Source organism: Solea senegalensis, linkage group LG4 (genome assembly GCF_019176455.1).
Source record: "Solea senegalensis isolate Sse05_10M linkage group LG4, IFAPA_SoseM_1, whole genome shotgun sequence".
Taxonomy (NCBI): domain Eukaryota; kingdom Metazoa; phylum Chordata; class Actinopteri; order Pleuronectiformes; family Soleidae; genus Solea; species Solea senegalensis.
This window is the reverse complement of record NC_058024.1, coordinates 12,608,618-12,633,058: the sequence shown is the minus strand read 5'-3', so window position 1 is coordinate 12,633,058 and position 24,441 is coordinate 12,608,618. Positions and strand designations below refer to the sequence as shown.

The following is a 24,441-nucleotide window of genomic DNA, read 5'->3' as shown; positions in this document are numbered from 1 at the left end:
AGGGCCTTTGACAGCTCGTTGATTGCTGCTGCTTCTCCTAATTACACCGCTCTCAGTGCCTCAGTGTTTCTCCTATGCTTTTAAACTTTTGTTTTTTTTCCTTTCCCTTTTTCACTTATGTTACACTTCTCTTTCTCCCCGTGAGTCATTGTGTTGTTTTTTTTCTTTCCTCTTTTTCCATGGTTGAATTTAAACACATACTAAAGGGCACTTTATGATTTGAAATAGATGCAGTGAAAAAAAAACATGTGGGTGGCAAAACATTTGTCCTAAATTCCTCAAAAAATAAATAATTAAGTTATATAATGTAAATAATCTGTATAAGGCATATGCATTATCTTAAAATTGTCTTTGTGTTCTACAGGTGGGAGGGAAGGACAATCCTGCTGTCAACCCCATAATCCATGGGCTGAAGGGTGTGGTCCATCACGGTGAGTGGTGATACCAATGCTCAGTCACACAGGGAACATCCATCCATTTTCTAACACTCTATCCTCTACATGAGGGTCACGGGGGAGCTGTGCCAATCTCAGCTGACATACGGCGATGGCGGGGTACACCCTGGACAGTTCGCCAGTCCATCACACGGCCACACATAGAGACAAACAACCGTCCACTGTCATTCTCACACCTACAGTCAATGTAGAGTTCCCAAATGACCTAATCCGGACAACCAGGAGGAAACCCACACACACACGGGGAGAACATGCAAACTCCATGCAGAAAGACCCTTGTTCCAACCGGGGCTCGAACTAGGGTCTTCAATTTTATGGAAAAAAAGAAAGAAAAAGATTTTACTTCTTGTTCTCCTGTCCTGCTGGACGTTTAATTCACTTTAAATAAGAGAACACTCATCCAGTAACGCAAGTCTCTCTGAGAGACAAATAAAATGTCCTTTCATTTCCACCTGTATTTAACTGCTGCAACAGAAAGAGCTATCTATAAAACATAGGGGCGGCACTGCACGTGTCATTAGACATGTGTGATGCTCATCTAACCCTAAGCATGTTTATTAAAATCACGTTTTGTTACAAGACAAATCACCTGGAATGATTACTGCAGCGTGGCAGACATGTTCTGGTGACATGAAAGTTCCTTTCCTGATATTTGATTCAGTGATTTTGAAGTATCAGATTGGCTCTTTGCTACGGCGAATGTCTGATGAAGACCTTGGACTGAAATGTGGCTGTTCAAATACTATTTTTTTTAAGATGAGCAGAGAGTAATATTGTTGTTGTACTATAGCATCAATTAGTAATAGTATTAGTTTTAGAATAATGGAAATGATATGGAAATCAACAGTTAAGTCAGCCTGTTGTGTGAACAGGGCCAGAGTTTTAGAAAATTCATACAGCATTAGAAAAATACGTGATTACTGAGCAGCATGGTTTCTACTTGAGGCTGTGAAGCAGATTAGATTCTGGTCTCTGCTGAGACAGTGAATAATGCAAGAAAGCTCAAATGTAAGTGGGACATCAGTGGGATAATCATATGATGTATAATATCTTATTAAACTGTATTTGTACGGTACTCCAGCTTTGTTTTTATGTCAAAAAAGTCTTTGCATCAGACTCCTTGCATCATTTAGTGCCTCACCAAAAGTATTTTCACACAATAAATTAGGACTTTAGGGATGCTTCTTTGTTTTTCCTTCTCATAACAAATCAGAAGGTTTTACATGTTTTTTTTTTCTTTCTTTTTGTTCACAATGCATGCCCTCAGTTAAAACCGGTTGTCTCGCACACTCAGCCCTGAAGATCATCCCTGTCATGATAAAAACATTTGTCCTAAAGCGATGTTCTTGCTACCCCGACCCACCCACCTCTCAGGGCTCTGCTCGCCTTACAACTACAGAACAGCTTCAGAGTGAATATTAAGAGATTCAGCATATACAAATAAAACTTTGATAAAACCCCGCTGCATGATACTTGCACTTAATCTCCTGCTCAGCTGTCTTGGAAAAACATGTCCTGCCTCCATAATTTATCTAACACAAAGACTACTCCAGTTCAATCAAGGCCACACTCCCACAGGAAGGTTGCTTGGTTAATTTTCCCTGTCTCCACTAGAGCTACTCTACGAAGCGGCGGGTGGTTAAATTTTTCACAGCACTCTCTCTCCTCTTGGTGCCTGACTTGTCTGGCAGACATGTACGAAAGGGCTGACTCTACTGTCTTTGTACCTCATGCCTTGTTGCATTTTACATGAAACCTCGCCGGAACAAATGACCTCTGACCAGCTAGCCAGCGAGTGGCTTCTTGCCATCCATGTGAAATCAGCCCAGTATATATACAGTATATATATAAAAAAAAAAAGCCCAACCTGATTTACATAGCAGACTCATGAAAGGCTTTGGCAGCGTAGAGAGGAGCCCATTGTCTTTGAACAGTTTGCAGGGGCTTTTGGGAGGCAGATGCAACAACTGATAATGATGCTGTGGGATGATGTGAAAGATGAGAGGTGGCTATAGTGAGGAGGAGGAGGAAGACGAGCACAGTGATTGCTCGCTTTTGCTCTCAAGCTATTCATTTTAATGGTGTGGTGAGTTGTGAAGGCTTTATTGTCCAGAGGTGCGATCGTTACTACAGTGACCCATTTCTAACACACATTTGGAAAAAAAAGAAAAAAATCACAGGAGTTACAAGTGAAAGAGGAAATAAAAGACCTTACGTTGTGTTCTGCTGCAGAGATGGGCCTAGCACGCTGGGCAGCAATAAGATTATTTACAAGCTTTATGTATCTACAGCAAACAAAATTGTGTGACTATGTGACTGTGCTGTGTTATTCAAACATAAGGTAGATAGTAAAGATATGAGTCACACATACATGTGAGTCATACACGTGTTGTTGTTTTTTTTGGAAAATATATACAGAAACTTATTTTGAAACCATGGTCTAATGTTATTTAGCCTCTCTGATGCTATGCTACTCTTAAATCGATTGTCTTGATTTTATGAAAATGCCTCAGTTATCATCAGTGATCACAATGCGATACAATGTTCTCCTTAGGGAAATTTATTTTGAGCACGGTGGTGCATCACACATCACAATCAATAAATACAATGAAAGCAATGTACTCAATGTAATCATCATGAAGCCCAGAACACTAACGTTCATTTTTGTAACACCATCACTAACGCTGGGTATATTTTACCCGATATAATAAACCTGAAAAAAACCTACTTCTCGTCATAATTAAATTAAAGTAAAACAATACATGCCAAATTGAAGTACTCCTCTCTTATTTCCAAACATACATCTCATAAAACAAAAAAAGGCATCATCGGGGGAACCTTAACAAAGCCTCTAAAATTTGAGAAATTGAAATCCCTGCCAAAAAAAATAATGGCGCTGGGAACTTGTTATTTGGTCTACCCATTCCTGGGGCATGCGAGCCTTGTCTGGTAAAGGCACAGCCAGAAAAAAATATTACCCTCTATGACTTATGTTGGGGGAAAATCACCCAAACACATGCCCAAAAAAACACACAGTGATGGGGTCAGGGAAACACTCCTACCTTCTGACAAGATGGTTCAGAGAGGACTCAGACGCAGAGACCTTTTAATGGTCTTTATTGGCCCTCGTTAACAAAACACAAGACAGATCCTCTTTACTGAGGTAAAACAAAAGCGAGGCTATGAAAAACTATAACAAATGGAGAACGCAACGCTCTTCAAAAGAAACGTTGCGGAACTATGGACAAGGAACAAAAAATCACTCCGAAGAGGAAACAAACTCAGACTATGGTTATCACCTAAAACTCAAAAACAGAAAACTCTCCAAACGGAGGAAAACAAAGCTCTAAACACTTCAAAACGAAAACTAACTCTAACTAAGCACAATCCTATTGATTGGCGATCTTTAACTAACCAAGAACGAGGTCAAAAACAAAACGCAATCTAAATGATTGGATCTAATCAATCTAACTAATAAAAGTAAGTCACAATCCTAGTGATTGGAGTTCCTAAAAAGGCTCTCCCAAGGAGGAAAACAAAAGGGCTATAAATCTTAACTAAGGTATCAGCAGAAAGGCTGTGATAAGAAAACGTACAAATGAAAGCATCGCTCACTAAGAGGATCGAAAACTTGTGGAACCTGTGGCTGTGACGAGGAGCTCTGGTGATCAGGCCTGGACGAAAACACACTGGAACAAGGAAGCAGAGAGTTTTTAAGGTTCTCATGGCTTAATTGTCAGCAGGTGTGTGTAATCAGGACCGGCAGGCCGGCGGAGGAGGGGGCGGGGCAAACTGCCGGAGTGACACCTTCGATATTGTCAGTAAACAGCGTGAAGGTACCCAAGGACCCACGTAACTCAGACAACAGCAACTTTATAAAAATCCCATATTCATAATTGTGTGGGTGAAAGTCACCCGACGTCAGTGTTCTAGGGTTAATAGATAAATACAAAGGAGTTAGCCGTCAATATTGCAGACGGCCACATATACTGCACTTGTTCCCAAATTGCACGGACTTCCGACTGCATTCCAAATAGTATTGCTCAGACATTTAACAGAATGTTGCATATACAGCCCATGAATGTGCAAGCAAATATGCCTTTCCTTCTTTGCTTACCCCCTTTTTAAAGTCTATTTAGAATGCTGATGGATGAAGGTATAAATGTTTTTAAAGCGATTGAGTCTGCATCTCCGTCCATAGGTTAAAAGCTCATACTTCATATTCATAAGGTACCTGCAGGGCCCACACTTTCGTAATTACTAGTTTTGGGTAGTTAAAGGTGGGTCATAACATGATGAAACAGTTGCACACTTTGGTAGTGATACAGATTTACAGATATAGATGTAACTCGGAACACTCGGACACTGATCGCTGCAGTGGATCCACATCAGGTAGATGCGAAGGGGAGCTCTCTTTGATTCAGTCATCCTCAGTAGTGCAGATAAACTGAAGTGGACAGAAACTAGTAACATAATTTCTCTTCTTCGAACTCCAATACAAGTGCGACAGGGTCGACACACCACCTTAAATCAGGGGAAACCACCATGAGCCATGTACGGCCTTTAAAAATTAATTGCCAATCAGGGTCACACAGTGCCAAGTCAGCGGAGACTGCGTGCAGTGAGTAAAATAGTGAATTAATGGACTTGTAATTTGTGCCTGCAAGGAGGAAGGGCTTCATTTAACGACTGTGACACGAGAGCAGCAGGAGCGCTGACACCTGAGTAGATAACAGTGCAAATCACACAGTGTTGCTACAAAGCGGTGAGCAGGTACACAGCTAAATGTTACACTTCTGCATGCACTGCACTATACTGAGCATTCAGGACCTAAATATTCCACAGTCCATCGACATGCAGTGTATGCATTTATCTTTCTCCTCCAGCTCAGGAGACTGTCTGAAAAATAAGCACATTTCACAGACAAACTCAGTTTCTCATCAGGGCAAATGGAGTCAGTTTCTTCCCATCTCAGGTCAGAGACAGACAAAAGTCTGACATTTTGATTTATTAATATCTAAAAATCCTTGGCCTGGTCGTTAGAAAGATCATGAGTTGTTTCACGAGCCAGGAGCTGCCTTAAAGTCTTAAACCCCACAGGTTAGCCTCAGTTGAGATGGTCTGGTCTTTGGGAGATTTTACTCTTTGCTAAATCCTCATGCTGTCAGCAAGCAACAGTGCTGGAGCTGGACATATTAGAGAGCTGAAGCAACATGTAATGAAATAAAACACAGGTAGAGTTGGCTATTTATTAATGTTGACGCCTGCTACTTCTGTTTAGAAGTGTTTTCCTCAAATGTTTGGGTGTCATTTACCGCCATCTTCCTGCTGCACAATGAATCCTGGGACACAAACCTCCTGGGATGATTAGTTTCCCCATGATAATAAAGCAAACTAATTCTTACATATCTTTTAACTGATCCATTCAAAGTGGATCTCTCTATTTTATGCATATCGTGACTTCTTTAATCTAAGGGGGCTATAGTTAAGATAAGATAAGATAGTCCTTAAATAGTTAAAATATTTCAGTCTAGAAATGAACATACAGCATGGCCTTTTTCCGTTCGTCTCTGTTGACAAGGACGATTTAAGTGTTTGCATCAGGCCTCAGATAGTCCTCTAAAGGCCAGTTTGGTGGCGGAGGAGGAAATGTAATTTTGTTTTTAATGGCAGAGCTCTGACCTTGGATTTAATAAGGAATTGAATGAGATAAATGCAATTTCATGAAGATTATAAAAACATTTCTCAACCACAGATTAAATGTTGCAAACGTCTTTTTCTGTTATTTTCCTGATCATGTAGTATTTCCATGCTGGTTGCCAGACATGCTCAATATAACACGACTTGTAATAAGCCTTTAGATAAAGCAAAGCTGAGCTTATTCCCAGCTCTTGCTCCATACGTAACAAATCCACCTGAAGTTGATAAATGATGAATTGAAAGTTGACTAAGCTATTTCCCTGCCAACCTCATTCCTTAAGTTGATCATTACTCCAACTTACAAAAGAAACACCAAAGTGTGCAAATGTGAAATAATTGAGCTATTCAATCCAAACGTCCAGTGGTGACCAGTAAAACATGACCCTCACATCTGCGGAATATGAAAGTCCTTGCAGTGCAACCTAATGTAATGTCAGACGTTAAGACATTTAAAATGGGTGTGTTATACTGTAATGTATATTGTAATGTGAAGCATTATTCATGCACATAAGCTATGGTAGAAAAAAAACAATTAAGAAGAGGCAAAAAACACAAAGTCCTAATAAAATCCACACAATGAATCTCAGCATTTACCATCTGTTGATTAGACTGTAGAGGGAGTCATTAGCACCATGTTTTGCAGTAAAAACCCACTTATCACTGCAAAATACAAAGTTCTCATCCATGCAAATAAAAATGCCACCTCATTCTGTGGGCAAATGAAGCAATCTAACCGCAGTGCAGATAAACGAGTCCCTGCTTCTTTTGTTCTCGAAAATTACCATAACATTCCAGGAGTTTGAAGTGAAATGTGTCATCTTTTTTTTTAATAAAAGATGTCACCCGCCCTCCAGAACCGCACAAAGATCCATACTGCCGCGCTGTTTTAAGAGGTTTAGAGGTAAAGGAAACAATTTTTACACTATTTCATCAGAGATGCTTAATGATGCTCATGGAAACCCAGTGACAAACATCAAATACATGTTGACACTCATCGTTAATAATGGGCTGCGTAGGAGAGCGCTTTGCAACTCAAATGTAATCGCTTAAAAGAAAGTGCAACAGAGGCTCATGGAAATGAAATATAACAGTCTAAGTACTAAACCAGTGTTAAAATACTACCTGTTTGATCTGTGAAGTAATGCTATAGAAACTCTATAGCATAGTCAAATCTTTGACTCGACACAACACAAGAGGATTGTTTTGTATGACATCCCATGGATAATCCATTCAGATACACATAATAATACACAGATGCTGATGCACACTTTCACACATTTAAATGAATAGCGTTACGGAGACGTTTGCTGAGCTGGACCACTTTAACTCTAAATGAATCCATTTCATTACAGCGCTACTTTAAATTTGGCAAGTGATGGGTGATGCTCCCATACGTGAAATCTTTATCACATGATGGATGAGAGGAAGGGGCAGGATGCTTGTACTCGACCACCTCTGGCATGCTATTGTGAGTGTTCTTCTCTATAATGTCTCAAGTGGCACTGACATTTGTGAAAATCTGGAGGAAACAAAAGTCTTTCAGAGAGAGTCGTTGTTACGTGAACACATCTGGTATCTATAACGGTTCCATCACACATTTCAAATTCTTTGGATCCCCGCGACAAATTGAATCAAGACAATAGTGCTATGGCAGCAGTCACCATCAATACTGGCACCATATACTGTCACACACACTCAAAGTCCTTGGGTGCCTCCCAAAAAGTGACTTTGTGCCGAACATGTGTGCTTTTCCGTCACCGAGGAATGAAATATTAAGACTTGACTGAGGACACAGAGGGACGATTAAACCAACGGACAGCTGTTCTGACGCTTCGCCGCAGGCTTGGTGCTTAAAATACTTGCCGTGCAAGAACTAATGTTCACTTCTTGGGGCCCTTCTGCACCATCGCTGCTGCCAAAGCGGACCCACACAACGATGCCGTCGCACAATCCACTACACCGCATCAAATGGCCTCCTCTTTTAAGCTCTCTTTGCTTACATGTGGCATCAAGAGCATACGTGAGTGATGCATTTGTTCTCCCAACGCGTGCCTTTCCTTAAACTTTGGAAGCGAGACGTGTCTGTAAACATGTGGGTTCAGTAGATGCTTGAGAGCTACTGATTGGGATGCCCATGTCATCATTTTTGCATTCCCCTAGTACGTTCTCGCTGGCCCCCGCCCCACTGCCTCTATCAGCACCCTCCTCTCTCTGACTGCTGCTGTATTGCATGGATTCCTTGAAGTTTCCTTTGGGGAAGGCAGAGACAGACAGGCCATGTCAGTGGAATGGCAAAGAGGAAGGGGATTGTCCATTTTGCTGATAAAGACATTGCGTCCCTCTTATGTAACCCTCCCTGCTGCGTGCATTTGAATTACAGACACCCGGCCATTCTCTTTAACACTTTATTTTTAATTTATCCCTGACATGTTTTCTTTGAAATATTCAAATGCCTCTTCCAAATTCTCCCTTTCTTCTCATCTTTTCTCATAATCTTTTTTTTTACACCTCTCCCTTTGCTTTACAGTTCACTTCTGTCGACTCTTGCACTCGCACTTCTCTCTTCGCGTCATCCTTTTCATCAACCTTTTCTCTCCACAAATGCACCAAAGAAGATTAGCCGTGAGCTATTAAGGTGATGATCAACATACTGACGTAATATTGTTGACCTTTAGAACATTTTGAAGAGATAAAGCCTTTTGCAAACCAAAAGGTTTTTTTCCTTGCTTTTTTATTTCGCTGAGCAGTATATAGCACATTTTATTTTTTTATAGACCAAATTAGATTTTGGTAAAAGTGAAGTTTTGCTTCAGTCCTTTCCCCACCAATCAGAGTGTGTATTATTAATAATGTGACATAAAGATTTATCAAATTAGCAAATACCCAGAGCTGGGACTTTTTACAGAAAACAGGGCCCTCCACAAACTGTCTTACAGACATCAGAAAGTGTTAAAGTGGAAGTTTGTGAACCAAGTGGACTCTCCTCTATGCTCTTTTTGTTCTTTTCTTTACTATTTATTTTCATCAGGGGACCAACAACTCGTTATTTTAAGATGCCAACTCCACTTTCTGGTCCTTGTAATTTAATTGCTTAAAGGAATACTTCACCGATTAGCATTTAGCTTTGTATTACTAGAATAGGGGTAGTATTTTTGCATCAAGGGTCTTTCTGCATGTTCTCCCCGTGTGTGCGTGGGTTTTCTCCAGATTCCTCCCACAGTCCAAGAACATGCAATATGGGGATTAGGTATTAGATAAATTGGACACTCTAAATTGACCATAGGTGTGAGACATATTGTTTGTCTCTATATGTGGCCCTGGGATGGACAGGTGAAATGGCCTATCACCCTATATGTCAGCTGAGATTGGCACTGCATCCCGCCAAGACCCTCCTGTGGAGGATAAAGTGGTAAAAATGGATGGATGGACAGATGCAGATGATAAGTCTGTCAAAGAGAAAGTCTAAAAATTTCACTGTCACGCAACAAAACAGCTCAGATCAGGTACCACTATTCTAATGTCTACTACAAATACATAACGGATTCTGTCTTGTGATGCCAGAGGGAGCTCAAGGACAGCCAAAGGGGGAAAAAAATGGGTGTTGTGTAAATAACATTATCATTTCTGTGTGATCTGTATTGTCAGTCGAAAAGAATAATTTAAAAAGTCAACAGAGTTGAAGCCTTGGTTATCGTTTCATTACAGACCTGACTGTGTTTCATATCAGTGGTGATTTTTGTTCAGAGCAAACACTGTCGGTGAATCATTCCACTGTGTCAACATTTGTGCCTGGCGATGTGATGCTGCAGGTGCCGTCGATGTTCCGCACAGTTACGTCTGTCACTGGGGGGGACGCTGAACACGGGCGACACAATGCAAATGAAATCAATAGCATCAACCTAAAGGCTGTGAAACAGTAGCACTTGGGTCTGCTCCAGAAAGCCGTAGTTTGAAGAGAAACAGTGTTGTGTATTTGGTGTTGTATTGATCTGAACCCTTTGCTCTGCCTTTCTTTCATACAGAGAAAGAGACGTTTCTGGAGCCGTTTGTACTGAAGGACCTGCTGCCGTCCTCGCTAGGAAGTTACTATCGCTACACTGGCTCCCTTACCACGCCGCCCTGCAGTAAGGTGGTGGAGTGGATCATCTTCAGCAAACCCATCTCCGTCTCATACAAACAGGTGACAAGCACAGAGAACACACACACACACACACACAAAAAGTTTTCTAAACTAAAAAAAACATTATTACCTGAAAATATTAAACTCTTATAGCTTAAATGGCTTAATATGTGTCATTGTGATGATACAGCTGATTGCACAATGTAATGGTGAATTATGTTTGTGGTCAGAAATTGACTACAGAACCCATAATTATGTTTCTATAAGTGTGTATCACTTTAAAATAATAATAATAATACAAAAAACTGGTTGTATTTTGAAGCCTTAGAATAAGCCGTCTATACTTTAGACAAGGGCCTTGTGCCACCATTTTCTACAGCAGCCTAAATAGACAAACCAGCCAGCATTTTAAGGCAAAAGCTCCGCATGCAAATACAAACAAAAAATCCTTTCTGGTATGCAAAGGTCACCATAATTCCTTGATGAACCCGGGAAAGGGATGAGTTAGCATAGGAGTCCTCCAGTAGTTGAACCTTTAGAATTGTCTTGTCCCTGTGTCCATCATGGCATCCACGGTAGCTACTTTACAACAATCACAAAAAGTTTAGAACACCTAGTATAGTGTGGGACATTATCCTGACATTTAACAGCAGTTAATTGGCTTCTAATCAGGACTTAACTGTGTTAAGTGCATTATTTCAGGCTAACAGGCTCTTCCATATATCATTGTGTTCCAGGAGAATTCATTCTTGCCACTGCAGGAAACTAATCCTCCAAATATCACACACATAGTTTGTCACCTCGAGAAGATGAGATAGTTTATGCATGACAAAAACATACTTAGCCATAAGTGCGTAATTAAATCATCGTCAGGGTGGAAAAGGGTACAAAAAAGAAAGAAAGAAGGAAAGAAAGAAAGAAAGATGTTCCCTTTGATGTGTTTCTGTAGCATATTCTTGTTCAGGCCAAATACAAGAAAACAAATACAGTGAAATAGAATACCCACGGACTGACCTGGACTACTTATTTTCAGGCTGGGTAATTTGAGCCGAACATAACAAGTCTTTATGTTTATATTCTGGACAAATATTTATTACAAACCAAGAACAAGGTGCGTGAACTGTACTCTCTGTCTTCACAATCTTTTGAGCAGTACCGTCTGATGACTGCCTTCTCCCTGCTCTCACTTACCATGAACTCCATGACTGTTCTTTTGGAAGAAGAGTGACTCACATACCTTTATTCCTAATATGTGTTCTTGCTCTCAGAGACTGTAGAAAAAGCGGTCATTTGTGTTGCTCTGACGAGTGTGTTGTGGTTGTTGTTGATGCTCCGTGGTTTCCTGACCTTCATTTTGTGAGTTGACAAAGTTGACTACCCTTTGTGAATGACAGCTCCCTCTTTTACGGCTATAACAAATCCTGGATTAAGGTCCAGTGTTAAAACTCGATGACATCTAATGGTGAGACTGCACAAGGCGACTATCTGAGGACTGAGGATATAAATACTTTCAGAAGTCTCTCCACTCTTTCACTCTCACTCTCTCTCTATTGTTTCCTCCCAGTTATGCGGGTAGAGCCTTTCCCTGTCATTTGCGTGGTAAACTTTCACTTCAAAATACAAAATGCAGGTCCAGGCTGCCATAGAAAATGTGGCGGAGCATGAAGGCTAATTATCAGGCTGCAAAAACCAAACTTTGTTTTTTTTCTTTGAGCAAATTATACACTAAATATTCCATTTCTGCCAATTAACCCTCCTAAATATCATTCACTGCAACCTGAATAACAGATACAGAAATAAATAAGTGAATATATAGACTTCTTTTTCACCAGACTATATTTTCTTTTGTCTTTCTTTGTGTATTTATTTAATATGTTTGTAGATTTATTTGTCTTTGGTCATTTTAGGTGACCCAGTAATATTAGGTATATTTTTTCATGTTTAAATTTGGCAGCTCCTTCATAAACTAGCACGGGCTGTCAAATACCAAAGTGGGAATTGTCTTTGAAAGGCTGTTTCAGTCTTTACATATAGAGTAAATATTTAATCAGAGGCTTTTTTTACATTGAGAGTGAAGAATATCCATATTTATATATTATACAGTATAATCCATATACATATTAGACAAGTGCACACTCATTTACATCTTTTCCATTTGATATTCCTGAGTTGGTTTCAGTCTTTCAGTTCCATGAGAGCCTAAGTGGATTGGAGGGTTTCTCCAGGGCCAAGCTTCATTGTCAGGATGACACTGCTGTGTGCACATGCTGTCAGCTGACACCACACTGTTGTCTCTTCCTGTCCATCACTGCATCTTAATGTTCTGTTTAACCTCTATTCTCTGCATATCCGTTTCTCTTTCCAGTACGGCGTCAGACACAGGTTTGCTCTGACATTCAACTGATGCCGTGTGGAATTACTGCACTAGCATCCATTCAAAAAATAAAACCCATTCTGTTTGTGAATTTGTGACTACATTCACGCTGTACTGTGGCCACTATTACTGTAGAGGGTTATATCTGATTCTCCCATTCATCTATGATGATGCAAAACTTAAATATTTATATATATATATATATATATATATGTATATTCCTGCCATCTCAGCACTGCCAAAAATGTCACCAATGCAAATGTGTGGGTCGAGTTCACATTAAGGTTGAACTTCAAATAAAAGCTAGGGACAGACTTAATAAGCACTGTGAGTGCCACAGCCCATGGCAGGTTCACTGAAATTAATTAACTCAGCTGTTTGTGTAAAAGAACAAAAAATTCCCTGGAATATAATACGGTCTTTGTTAATTATCTATGACTTCAAATTATATTCTTGCCAATTTTGGATTTATTATTTCAATCAGTATAAAAGGTTATACACAAGAGGAAAAAGCAGTTTCAAATGATTGCTTTTACGCTTTTATGCTTTTGCTCTTACTCCTACACAGCCTTCATCACTTGACAATGGGAACACCATGAATGTGTGAATCCATGACATTTCATAAGAAGTGAATTATCTAGTATAATATAAGCCAAATTTTAAAAAACACATTTGAGCAAATATGAACCAAAACACATTTTATTGAACTAAGTGCTGTAGTTCATTATTTGGTGATGCTACACTGCAAGAGATGAGTTATTGAACAGACTTTTAAATTTCACCAAAATTACAGAGCACATTTATTCTAAAGAGGTCTGGTATAATCACCAGTAGACTATTGATGTGTCAAATTAACTATGTGTGTGTGTGTGTGTGGGGATCGCTGCATATGAATCGTGTTTTTTAATATTCATTTTCTCAAAAATCTAATACACGCATTAGTGTATGTCCAGTTCAGAGGATTAGAATGAGGTGTTGTTGGTGTTTTGACGACACTTCACTTGTGAATTTGTGACTATCTTTCCAACTTCATCCAAGTCAGTTGGACTCATCCCTTTCATCCCTGACGATTTAGTGGAACCTGCCCTTTACGTCTGGCGAACTATAAACTCGCCATCATGTATTATCTCGGTGTGAGCATAAGCGGCCAGGATAAATGAAACTTGTGTTTCACTGAATTGCTCCTTTAATAAAAGTCAAGAAGGGATATTTTTTCTGCGTGAAAAGTTATATTTAGGTGTTTAGGAGCTATGTGAATTATGAATAAATCTTTTCCTAAGCAAGCTACTGCTCTGAGTTTTATGGGATGTCACCTGGAGGCACGGTTCCGCCGATGAATGCCCATTAATAAACCCATGTGCTGCTATCAGCACTGAGCCGAGTGCAGAAGAAATTTCACTCCACTGAGCCACCAAACTTCTGCTGCCTGTTTTTTTGTACAGTCACGTTGTGTCGGAAGGCAGAGAATCTCTATGTACATGCACACAACGGTCACTCTTCTTTTCTTTTAACAGTTACTGAACATTTTGCATCCATTTCATGACCAATTTTTAACAAGGGGAATATAAAAGCTGAAGAGTAATACGATTTAAATGACTAAATATATGATGCTGTTTTCCCTCAGTCAGTGGTGCAGTAAATTAATGCCTGTGGCATTTTACTGAATTTAATTACCACAGACACAAATGTAGAATCAAAATAATGGTGGTGGAGGGAATAATCTGATGTTGAAGAGAAAGAGAAGTCCTTGGTGGAACTGCACTATCACCGTACATACATTTATATATGAAACTCTAACACTCTAATTAAAAATATTACCCCAGAGTTTTTGGATCAGGTGCTAAGGGAAGTGTAATACACAACAGCCGACTAATCCCCCAAAGGAGTCCAGAAGCACAGGAGTGGTCATACCAGATAGACTGCAAACAGTTCCAGTTCTATGCAGTTCTCTGTCTACAGATTGGAAACTTAGGATCACAGTTTAGCCGCAGCAAAGACAAGAGTTTTTTTTATTTTTTTTTTATGATGTTATTGTTCTGCCTCTGTTATTTGTATGTGTGCTTCATTTGAAAATAGACTCTGTCAAGCAATAGTATCAGTCCTGACCGAGGGAGCATTTGTGTCTATACAGCAGCAGAGCAGGGCTCTGTGGAGGCAAGTAATGTTTCCCTCATCAAATTGCTGAACAGCCACATTTATTTCAGCGTTATAAGCACTTTTGAAACTTTTTGTTTTCTTTATGTACATAGTCATACTCCAACCTGTTTGCAGTTGTCTCTGTCATTAACATAACATTAATCACTTCCTGGGCAGGAATGATGGTGGTTGACGCAAGATGTAAGCAACACTGCACTGGGAAATACAGGCTAATTCAGCATTCTGTGAAATGATTTATCAATGACTTGAATGTAACAGACATTTCTTTAAAGTTTTGCAACTGCTGTTTTTCAAATGTTTCCAGTTACGTCAGTGTGCAAAAATAAACTGTTAATGTGATTATAAAACTCCATCATCTCACTGAAAAAGCTGAACGACTGAAATAAGAGTCATCACTTTGAACAGGACAGCAGCGACACAGCAGGGAGTTTGGAGGGGAGGCAAAAAAGTTGTTTTGTTTTTTTAACAGCCCTTTGCAGTCATGCGGCAGAGGAGTGAGCCAAACGTGCAATTATTGGCTGCTCTATTTGACGTCAACAGACCAGGTCGATGGAATGAGGCAGTGAAGGGGGCATTACACACACACACACACAAGAGATGGAGGCAGAATGATTAGAGAGGCAGTGAGCCAAAGAGGATGTGATGCTCTTTGTGACGTCTTTGTGACACCACTTATACAGAATAATGGTAAAAAAAAGTTTTCTGGTCAATTTTATCTCCACCGTCTTTCTAATATTTGCCCATAAGTTATTTGCCAATAACTTGGCAAATGTGTTATTCAGAACACATTTTGGTTGACTGTGGTTATATGACCAAACCACCTGAAAGGGAAGGAAATAAGTTCTTACTAGGTAAGCTGACATCACACTACAGCTGGACACACACACAGACAAACAACCATTCACTCTCATGGTAAATGTAGGGTGTCCAATTTACAGCCCCGTTTTTGGACTGGGGGAGGAAGCCAGAGAACCCGGAGAAAACCCACACACACACACGGGGAGAATATGCAAACTCCATGCAGAAAGGCCATTGTTCCAACCGGGGCTCGAACCCAGGTCTTCTTGCTGCAAAGGCGAGAGCGCTAACCACTACACCTTCACAGGATATTATTCAGTTTATTCACATTATTACTCAAAAGAGTAGGAGCAGCACACCTCTGACTGGAGATGGTGCAAACCATAGAAACGTGAACAATAATAATAATACAAAAACAAAGAAAAACAAAACAAAGTTGGACTTTTTGATTACGGTCTACACAGAAGAAATATGCCCCGGTTGGAACAAGGGCCTTTCTGCATGGAGTTTGCATGTTCTCCCCGTGTGTGCGTGGGTTCTCTCCGGGTTCTCCGGCTTCCTCCCACAGTCCAAAAACATGCAATGTGGGGATTAGGTAAACTGGACACTCTAAATTGACCGTAGGAGTGAGTGTGAGAGTGAATGGTTGTGTGTGGCCCTGCGATGGACTGGCGAACTGTCCAGGGTGTACCCCGCCTATCGCCCGATGTAGCTGAGATTGGCACAGCACCCCCCGCGACCCTCTGGTGGAGGATTAAGCGGTTAGATGATGACTGACTGACTGACTCTGATGTATAAAAAACTATACTGCTACAAGGACCTTATCCAAGCTCACCCCCATGTTTACTTCCCAGTACATGAGTAGTTTATCAGAATCATTCTAAACCCAATTTCTTATTTATATCCAATGTGCTCGTCTTCTTTTTAACCCAGATGGAAAAGCAAAAGAACACAGCAGGAATTCTTATTTGAATGAGTAAACAAATCAAAGATGTGGGCTGTTAGTTAGAGTTATATTCAACACAGGGAATCTTGTTTTCAGCTTATTCAACCAGCTACACTATATACCCACATGGCTGTATGCAGCTGCTTTTCCCTTCACACACACACACCAGATGAATTAGCAAAAAGAAAAACAATTATTGAGTTCAGTTCTGGCTGCCAAGGCTTAACTTTGTGTGTGATTGTAAAGATGTGTTGTGTTACCGTGTGCTGACTGGCTGCCCTTTGGTCTTTAATAATCTAGTACGTGTTTGAGCTCAGACTCACACAACCAGCTACTCCCATTGTTGAGTCTCAAGTTCAGTATTTTTTCTGTAGTCCCATGCTAGGCCTAGCACCAGGATGAATTGGCTGAAAGCTGTTAGAGGAGATTTAACAGTGCAGGCCTATACTGTAGTTACATGTCATGGTTTTCTATAGATACATAAAGCTTAAACATAGTGACAGAAAATACAACTGAGGGGTTTTTAGAATGCATATTTGTGAAAGAATAGCCTCAGAGGTGGATTAAACGTGTTCTACCATGGTTTAGCTAGAAAGCTAAATGGGGTAGGGGTAATCTTGCTGGAAGGAAGTGTGAAGAGTGTTCTGGAGGTGATGAGAGTGTCCGACAGAATCATGAGCGTGAGGCTAGAAAATGAAGGTGTGATGTGGAATGTTGCTTATACCCCACGAGTTGGTCATCAGGTAGAAGAGAAAGAAGAGTTTTGGAGTAAGTTGGATGAAGTAGTAGAGAGTGTTACTTGAGGAGAGTGGTAGGAGTCTGACAGGTCATGCCAGGGGAGAACGTGGCTAGGCAGCTTTGTATGGTAGTCTGTATGGTTTTGGTTACCAAGAAGAGGAACCAAGGAAAGAACAAGGGTGATGTGCAGGACTGCAGTACTTACAGAGTAATAAAGTTAAACAGTCGTACCATGAAGATGTGGGAAAGAGTTGTTGATGCTTGGTTAGGGAATAAAGTGGAGATAGCGACAGCAGTCTTTGTGGATCTAGAAAAAGCATATGAGTGGGTGCCAAGAGAGGAACTGTGGTATTGTATGAGGGAGTCGGGAGTGGCAGAGAAGTATGTGAGGGTGGTGAAGGACATGTATGAGGACAGTGAGACGATGGTGAGGTGTGCAGTTAGAGTGACAGACAGGTTTAGGTTGGAGGTGGGATTATATAAGGAATCAGCTCTGAGGACCTTCTGGGTTGCAATGGTGACGGACAGGTTGACAGATGAGGTCAGGCAGGTGTCTCTGTGCTTTGCAGATGATATTGTAATCTGTAGTGAGAGTAGGGGACAGGTGGAAGAGAGCCTGGAGAGGTGGACGTATATGCACCGGAGAGAGAGAGGAATGAAGGTTGGTAGGATCAGGACAGTATACCTGTGTGTGAATGACGGTAAGATGCAGGGAGTAGAGGTAGTGAAAGCGGATCAGTTTACCCGAGGTCAACCATTCAAAGCAATGGACAGTGCTCAAGAGAGATGAAGAAGAAAGTGCAGGCAGGGTGGAGTGTGTGGAGACGAGTGTCAGGGGTGATGTGTGACAGAAGCATAGCAGAAAAAGTGAAAGGCATTTCCTACAAGATGGAAGTGAGAGTCGTTATGATGTATGGCTAAGAAACAGTGGCACTGTCTAAAAGACGGGAGGAGGAGCTGGAGGTGGCAGAGCTGAAGATGCTGGGACTTTTGTTGGGAGTGACCAGGATGGACAAGACTACAAATAAGCATATTCGAGAGACAGTTTAGGTTAAATGGTTTGGAAAGTAAGAGGTTGAGATGGTTTGGTCACATGCAGAGGAGGGCTAGTAATCATATTGGACAAAGGATGTTGAAGCTGCCGGTCAGGAAGGAAAGAGAAAGACCCCAAATAAGATTCATGGATGTTATGAAGGAGGACATGAGGACAGTTATAGGGATAGGACAAAATGGAGGCAGACGATTCACTGTGATGACCGATGACGGGTGAAGCCAAAAAAAGATGAGGCCCTGGCTTAAAGGCTAAGCTCTTGGCATAGACATTTTTTTGTATGCAGTATTAACCACTGATTAAATGAAAGCTATGATGTTTATCACTACATGACCCAGAGGTAACCATGTGATGATGATGACCCGCTGAAGTCAAGAGGGAAGTGAGTGGAAAAAAAAAAACGTTATGTAGAAAGATAAATGACAGATGTTAGAGGGAGAATTAAAACTGATGGAGACTCTGCTTATTGTTTATTGTCTGCCTCTTTGTGTGTCATTGATCTCTTCTCTTTCTATGAGCCTTTCGTTTTGGATGATATTTGAAGTAGGTCAGCAGGAGATACAGCGGTTGCTCTGGACCTGCTTTTAAAGTAGATCGATGCCTCGACTCACATGAAATGCCTTCCTTTCAAACGAACATGTCGACTAGCCACAGTTGTATTTGTCCACCTTACATGTGTGTTTGTGTGAGTGCAGGAGAGAGGGTAACCATGTCTCAGAGGGTATCAACCAAAGATGCTGGTCTCGCATCACAGTTTCCCAAAATATGAGCTGCCAAGTGGGAATTACTGGTGAGGTTCATTTCCTAGGAGCAATTCCAAGTCGGACATGTGAGATTATTATTTATTTATTTTTTTCACATGGCATATGGCACTGCTCATGGAAAACAGCAAAACCAGACTTTGGGAAAATTTTAACTGCATTGTCCGCTTGTGAGGTGGCAGTTCCTTTACTCTACATGCGCACATCAGGTTTCAGTCTGGATGAAATATGATGACAAAAATACATCTTTTAAATGAATGAATTCATTAATTAGCCATGCTTACACGAGGTCACAGTACATCACATAAAGACACAGCAAATTACACTCACAATTTCGTATTTAGTCTGCATGTATTTGGCTTGTAGGAGGAAGGAGTACTCGAGGGGAAAAGAAGTCACATTCACGGGGAGCTCATGCAAACTCAACTTGGTCAAACAGGGATTCAAACTGGAAACCAGTGAGGCACCAGCGCTAGCCACAGACCACATCTAGATTAACTGATGTTTGTCAACACAGGAGAGGCAAAATCCACTCCCTGCTCACTTACAGCAATAAAGAGTAAATAAATAAACACCTGAGCTCCAGTGGCTGCATGCATGCAGTGGAATTATAGTTATGGCTGCAAAAGGTTTTCATACGTGGGCATGTTCACAGATTAGGTCACATGAGTCACTGCTTTACCCCCGAGATGTCGTAGCTTGCTTCAGCTTGGGTGATAGCCTGTATATACTCTGCAATCTATGCTATTGTGGGAATGTTAATTCTTTTTGGAAATTCCAATACTTAAGCTTCAAGCTACTTAGGCTTAGACACAAAACAGTTCTAGCAGGACTCGGCTCTGCTCTACTTTATTTTTCCATTCGGGATTGTACCTGGTACCTGACCCCTTCTGTCTTATTTTAATTTAGCGACTGTATTTTCATACAGCTGTGCTAGAACCCCGCCCATGTCGTAGGTACTGTAGTTATGGAAAACGACGTGCCTGATACCGAACCGAGTTGTGCTCGAACTGTGTAAAGCAAAAGCGACATACTGTAAGAGAAAAGAGGTCACCTCTTACCACCATCACTATACATTACTCTTCGTCCCCATCCTCTGCAGTACTGGCCAGTGCATGAAGATCAACCCCAGATGTGCTCTGCTTTGTGAAAGGCGTTTGTCTGCTCAGCATTTATCCCTCATCACTGTTATTGGCTGGAGGATAAAAACACAATAGCTAAATTTGTTCACCCGGGACAAAGGTAACACCAGCAGAGGGCAGGCTACAAATGATGTACAGAAGTCACTCTCCACTCCAAATGTTGGTTTGGATATTTTCTGGGCGCGAAATATAATCTGTGGCTTACACAATTTACATATACATTAGCACCTTTAAAGTGTTTTATCACAACACGATGACAGAATTTTGAGTGGACAGCTATTATTGTCTGCCTGTCAAAATGATGCTACTAAACTCTGTGCCCTATCAATCTCAATTTTGGCCTGAATAATTCAATCACAGGTGCAGTAAACAGCCATATGTCATATAGAGAGCATCGAAATACCACAATCCCAAATGACTAAACGTGTCCATATTTTCATCTGCAAATGACGTGCAAGTCAATGCTTTTTGGATACAATGGTAGATGTATGCAGAAACAGTTTCTGCCCTTTTCTGCAGGGTTTGAACCAAGTCAACATGATCCTACAGCTGGTCTGATCGCTCCTGCCTGCAGCAATGACAGATCTCTCAGTCTCCCCGAAGCCACAGTGACAGCACTACATACAGTATGCATTTGAGGGAATGCAAACTGCCGCTGTTTCCTCCCTTTAGAGAGCATAGAGTGAATATGTCGTATTTACTGCCTGTAAATATAAAAGAAAAAAAAAACATAGCTTTAGGTCTAGGTAGTGGTAACTCAGTGTGGCGAAGAACAGTGTGAATTCTATTCCGATTTCATTTCTTTGATAGAAGGTGTTGTTCCCTATAGCAACAGATACAAACTGCCTATAATCTGCATATACTGTCAGTGAATCTTCCTCTGCTGTGACTGAGACTTTGTACTCTGATGGCATAGTGATTTCAGCTCAGATTTCCAGGATGTGGAGGCTGGAGATACATGGCCTCGTACGAGGCAGTAGAGTGAAGTGATACCGTCTGCAGGTGATCAAAAAGTTGAGGATCGCAAAAGTGCTTTCAGTCTTGTGCAACTGCAGTGCAATGTGGGAGCACAAACACAAGCTATAAATAGTAATTCACACAAACAGTGCAAGTCCACAGTTACAAGCTATGAACACAGTAGAATAGATTGTATTTGGACTCCTACAACACAGGTCTGCAGATACAGTACAACATGTTTGCCTTGATGAAGGCATTGATGTCTAAAACACATTGGCTTGTTTGATGTTGATATAATTCAATCGCCATGAAATAGTCAAGGCTTTTTAATGTTCACCCTTCTGATTGTCTCAGATTTCTCAAGTTGTATTAGATTGTTTGGCTCCCTAACCACAACAAAGTAGCACTCCTGAAGTATTGTTTTATTTTCAATAGTACAAAATGTGTTTGGAGACACTGGAACAATAAAAATGATAGACAATCAGTTTTTTGTTTGCTATTAATAACTATTTATTGATGCACTCGATCACCTTGTAGTTATCAAAAAAATAACATGGATCTCAAAGTTCTTTAGTAATGTACTTTCAAACTTTCAATCAGAGAATCCTGTTATATCTTTCAAAGCATCACAAACACTGAGAGTGCTCTGTCGCCAAGCACTTCTGTAGACTTGAAGTTCTGGGTAACAATCCTGGAACACAGCATCCAGTTATCCTAACCCCCATTTCCACCAAGTGTTGAGGTCAGTTTGGCAATTATTTACGTTTTGATTGTTAAAAGTTATGAAGACAACCAAACATGTTCTTTTTTTACACCCTTCCCTGTGGTTTGACACCTACAGTATATGGAGGAGCTTGACACAGTCCAGTCCATTAATTGATTGGTGAAGAGTCCTCACTTCTGAGCGACAATGGAAAAAACGATTCCAAGAAGTAGAAAGGAAATGAAATGCCGGATGGTCCGTGTCCTTGATGGCAAATCGAGTTTTCATTTTGAGAAAATAAAAGCAAAATTGGAAAACGAGCCGTTGCCACGATTACCATTTAGAAATAGTTAAATGAAAAACAAAAGGTTGATGGTCAATAAAAAAAAAAACTACCTCAGCAATATTTGGAGCGAGTTCAACTTCAATTTAGCTTCAAAAGTAACTGGATAAAGACATACCGAAAAAAAAACAACATTCCATTTTGAGAACATTCCAAAATGAGAATTTGATGGCCATCAAGTACATGGACCCTGGATGTCCTTTATTGTTGCCTTTTGATTTGATTGAATCTCTTGTTCTTCTCCATTTAATGTTTTCGGGGGCTACACAGGAATTAAGGACTTGTTTTAGGATTAAAGTAAACTCCACTGGACTTAGGCCAACTGATTTCACCCTTAGTTTAAGAAACAATAAATGCCAGCCCACAGCAGTTTTACAAAGACATAATGAGAACTGAAACCTGCATCTTAAAAAGAAAATGCTAATGTTATATCAGTAGTGCACAGCAAGGATCTGGAATAGATCTGTGTTTAGATGTTGTTGTTTTTATTTATTATGCTGCATGACATGATTTTTTTGTCTGTCCAGCCAAAACCCTTGGGGTTAAATATGGCTCTGTAAACAGTGGAGTTTTTTATTAATCCTTTGCTTAGATGCTCACACCTGACTTTTGTCATTTGAGAAAGTCACCCCTAAAGGTGGTCAACAATGCTGGCAGCCTGATGTTTTATGGCCATTTTACATTTGCTTTGCAGCAGCTCAGGGGGGGTGGGATTTGGGTTTGATGCAATCACATTCTGCTCAGGAAAAAAAGTAAACTTCCTAGCTGCTATTATTTTACCCTTGCAAATGGAACAAAGTGATGCATGGAACAATGCATCACTTTTGCTGCAGACAAAGATATCTAAACACCAACTGCCTCCACTGTCCTACCGTTTGGTGTTGATATTCATGGTCTCTAGGGGATTTTGGAACAGTGTTGGAGGCAGTTTCCTCTTCAAGTACACCACAACAGCTGCTGAGGAACGTGATTTATAGATTGAACTTGTCATTATAATTTACAGGCGTAGACAGTCTAGATGCATCCCAATGCAGGGGCCACATCCTTCAGTGGCAGCATATGAAGACTGACTGTGTTACAAATGGTAAATGGGCCATTTTTAAATAAGGGTTCCCAAATCTTGATGATCATGCTTGGTGCCTCCCTAAAGCAGGAAGTAAATATAAATAGTATTCGATTAGCTATGAAAACCAAATTTCAGAGTGATTGTACACTTATTCAAACAAATGGGTATATTCAATGTCTTACCATTAATGCAAAACTACCTTTTACACTTTAGACCTTTAAAATATAGTATAGTAATATGCAATAAATTACGGCCCAGCTGGACACATTGTTTTGCTATGGCTTGGTCTCCTTTTCATATTATGTGATTGCCATACAGCCTCAAGAGAGTTGCAGAAAAATGTCCTGTCACAGATTTATCACAGAGATTTTTACCTTAATAACACTGAATCGGCTTCCTAGCACACCCCCCCCTCCCCCTCTCTCCTTCTCAGCACTTGCTTGCACACAAGCTGTTTGTCTGAGTGCGCTGCTTCCAAACACATTGTACAGAGTATCCATCTGCCAACACAGGCAGAGAGATGACACTTCAATCACACAGTGCAAATCCATGTCTGCTCGCCCGTCTTGCAACACAGCACGCGTTTGACAAATGGCAACAGGAAGAGGCCAACTTCAACATCTAACCAACGCAGTACAAAATGTTCACAGCTTGATTGCATAGCAACTAATTTCAGATTAAAACCACTTTGACAAAATTGTTTCGCAGAGGATAATACTTGATGTTTATATAGGGTTTAAAAACTAACAGAGGCAGTGGCTTCAGCATCTATTCCCCGTCCTATTTGCTTCTTGGATCATTGTCCATCCTTCCACACCTGCTTACTAGTATCCGAAACATGACAATGGTGTGACTGAATTTGGTTCAGTCAAATGTGAATAGTTTTGCTCGGTACATGCATGCATTGTTTGGCCAAGTTTTGAAGGCAATAGGATCCGAAAATTTGCCATTTTCAATAATTCATCATCCATCATGCGCCTGGCAGCTAGATTTACCTACTCTAGACTGCTGATGGGCTTCAGACACTGTTTATGCAAATAATGTGACAACAGTACTCTGCCTCGGTTTGTTCATCAAAACACTGACTGTTTCAAGAACTGGCCAAATCACTCCAACAGATCATTTGTAGG

General features: G+C 40.6%; 1 protein-coding gene across 1 annotated transcript in view; it reads left to right on the top strand.

The window, feature by feature from the left end:
* Positions 1–24,441, top strand: part of ptprga (protein tyrosine phosphatase receptor type Ga) — a 353,219-nt gene that overhangs the window by 280,592 nt on the left and 48,186 nt on the right. The window contains exons 6-7 of the mRNA XM_044023374.1: positions 365–431; positions 10,178–10,335. Coding sequence (XP_043879309.1) covers positions 365–431; positions 10,178–10,335 — 225 coding nt within the window. The remainder of the gene's footprint in view (positions 1–364; positions 432–10,177; positions 10,336–24,441) is intronic.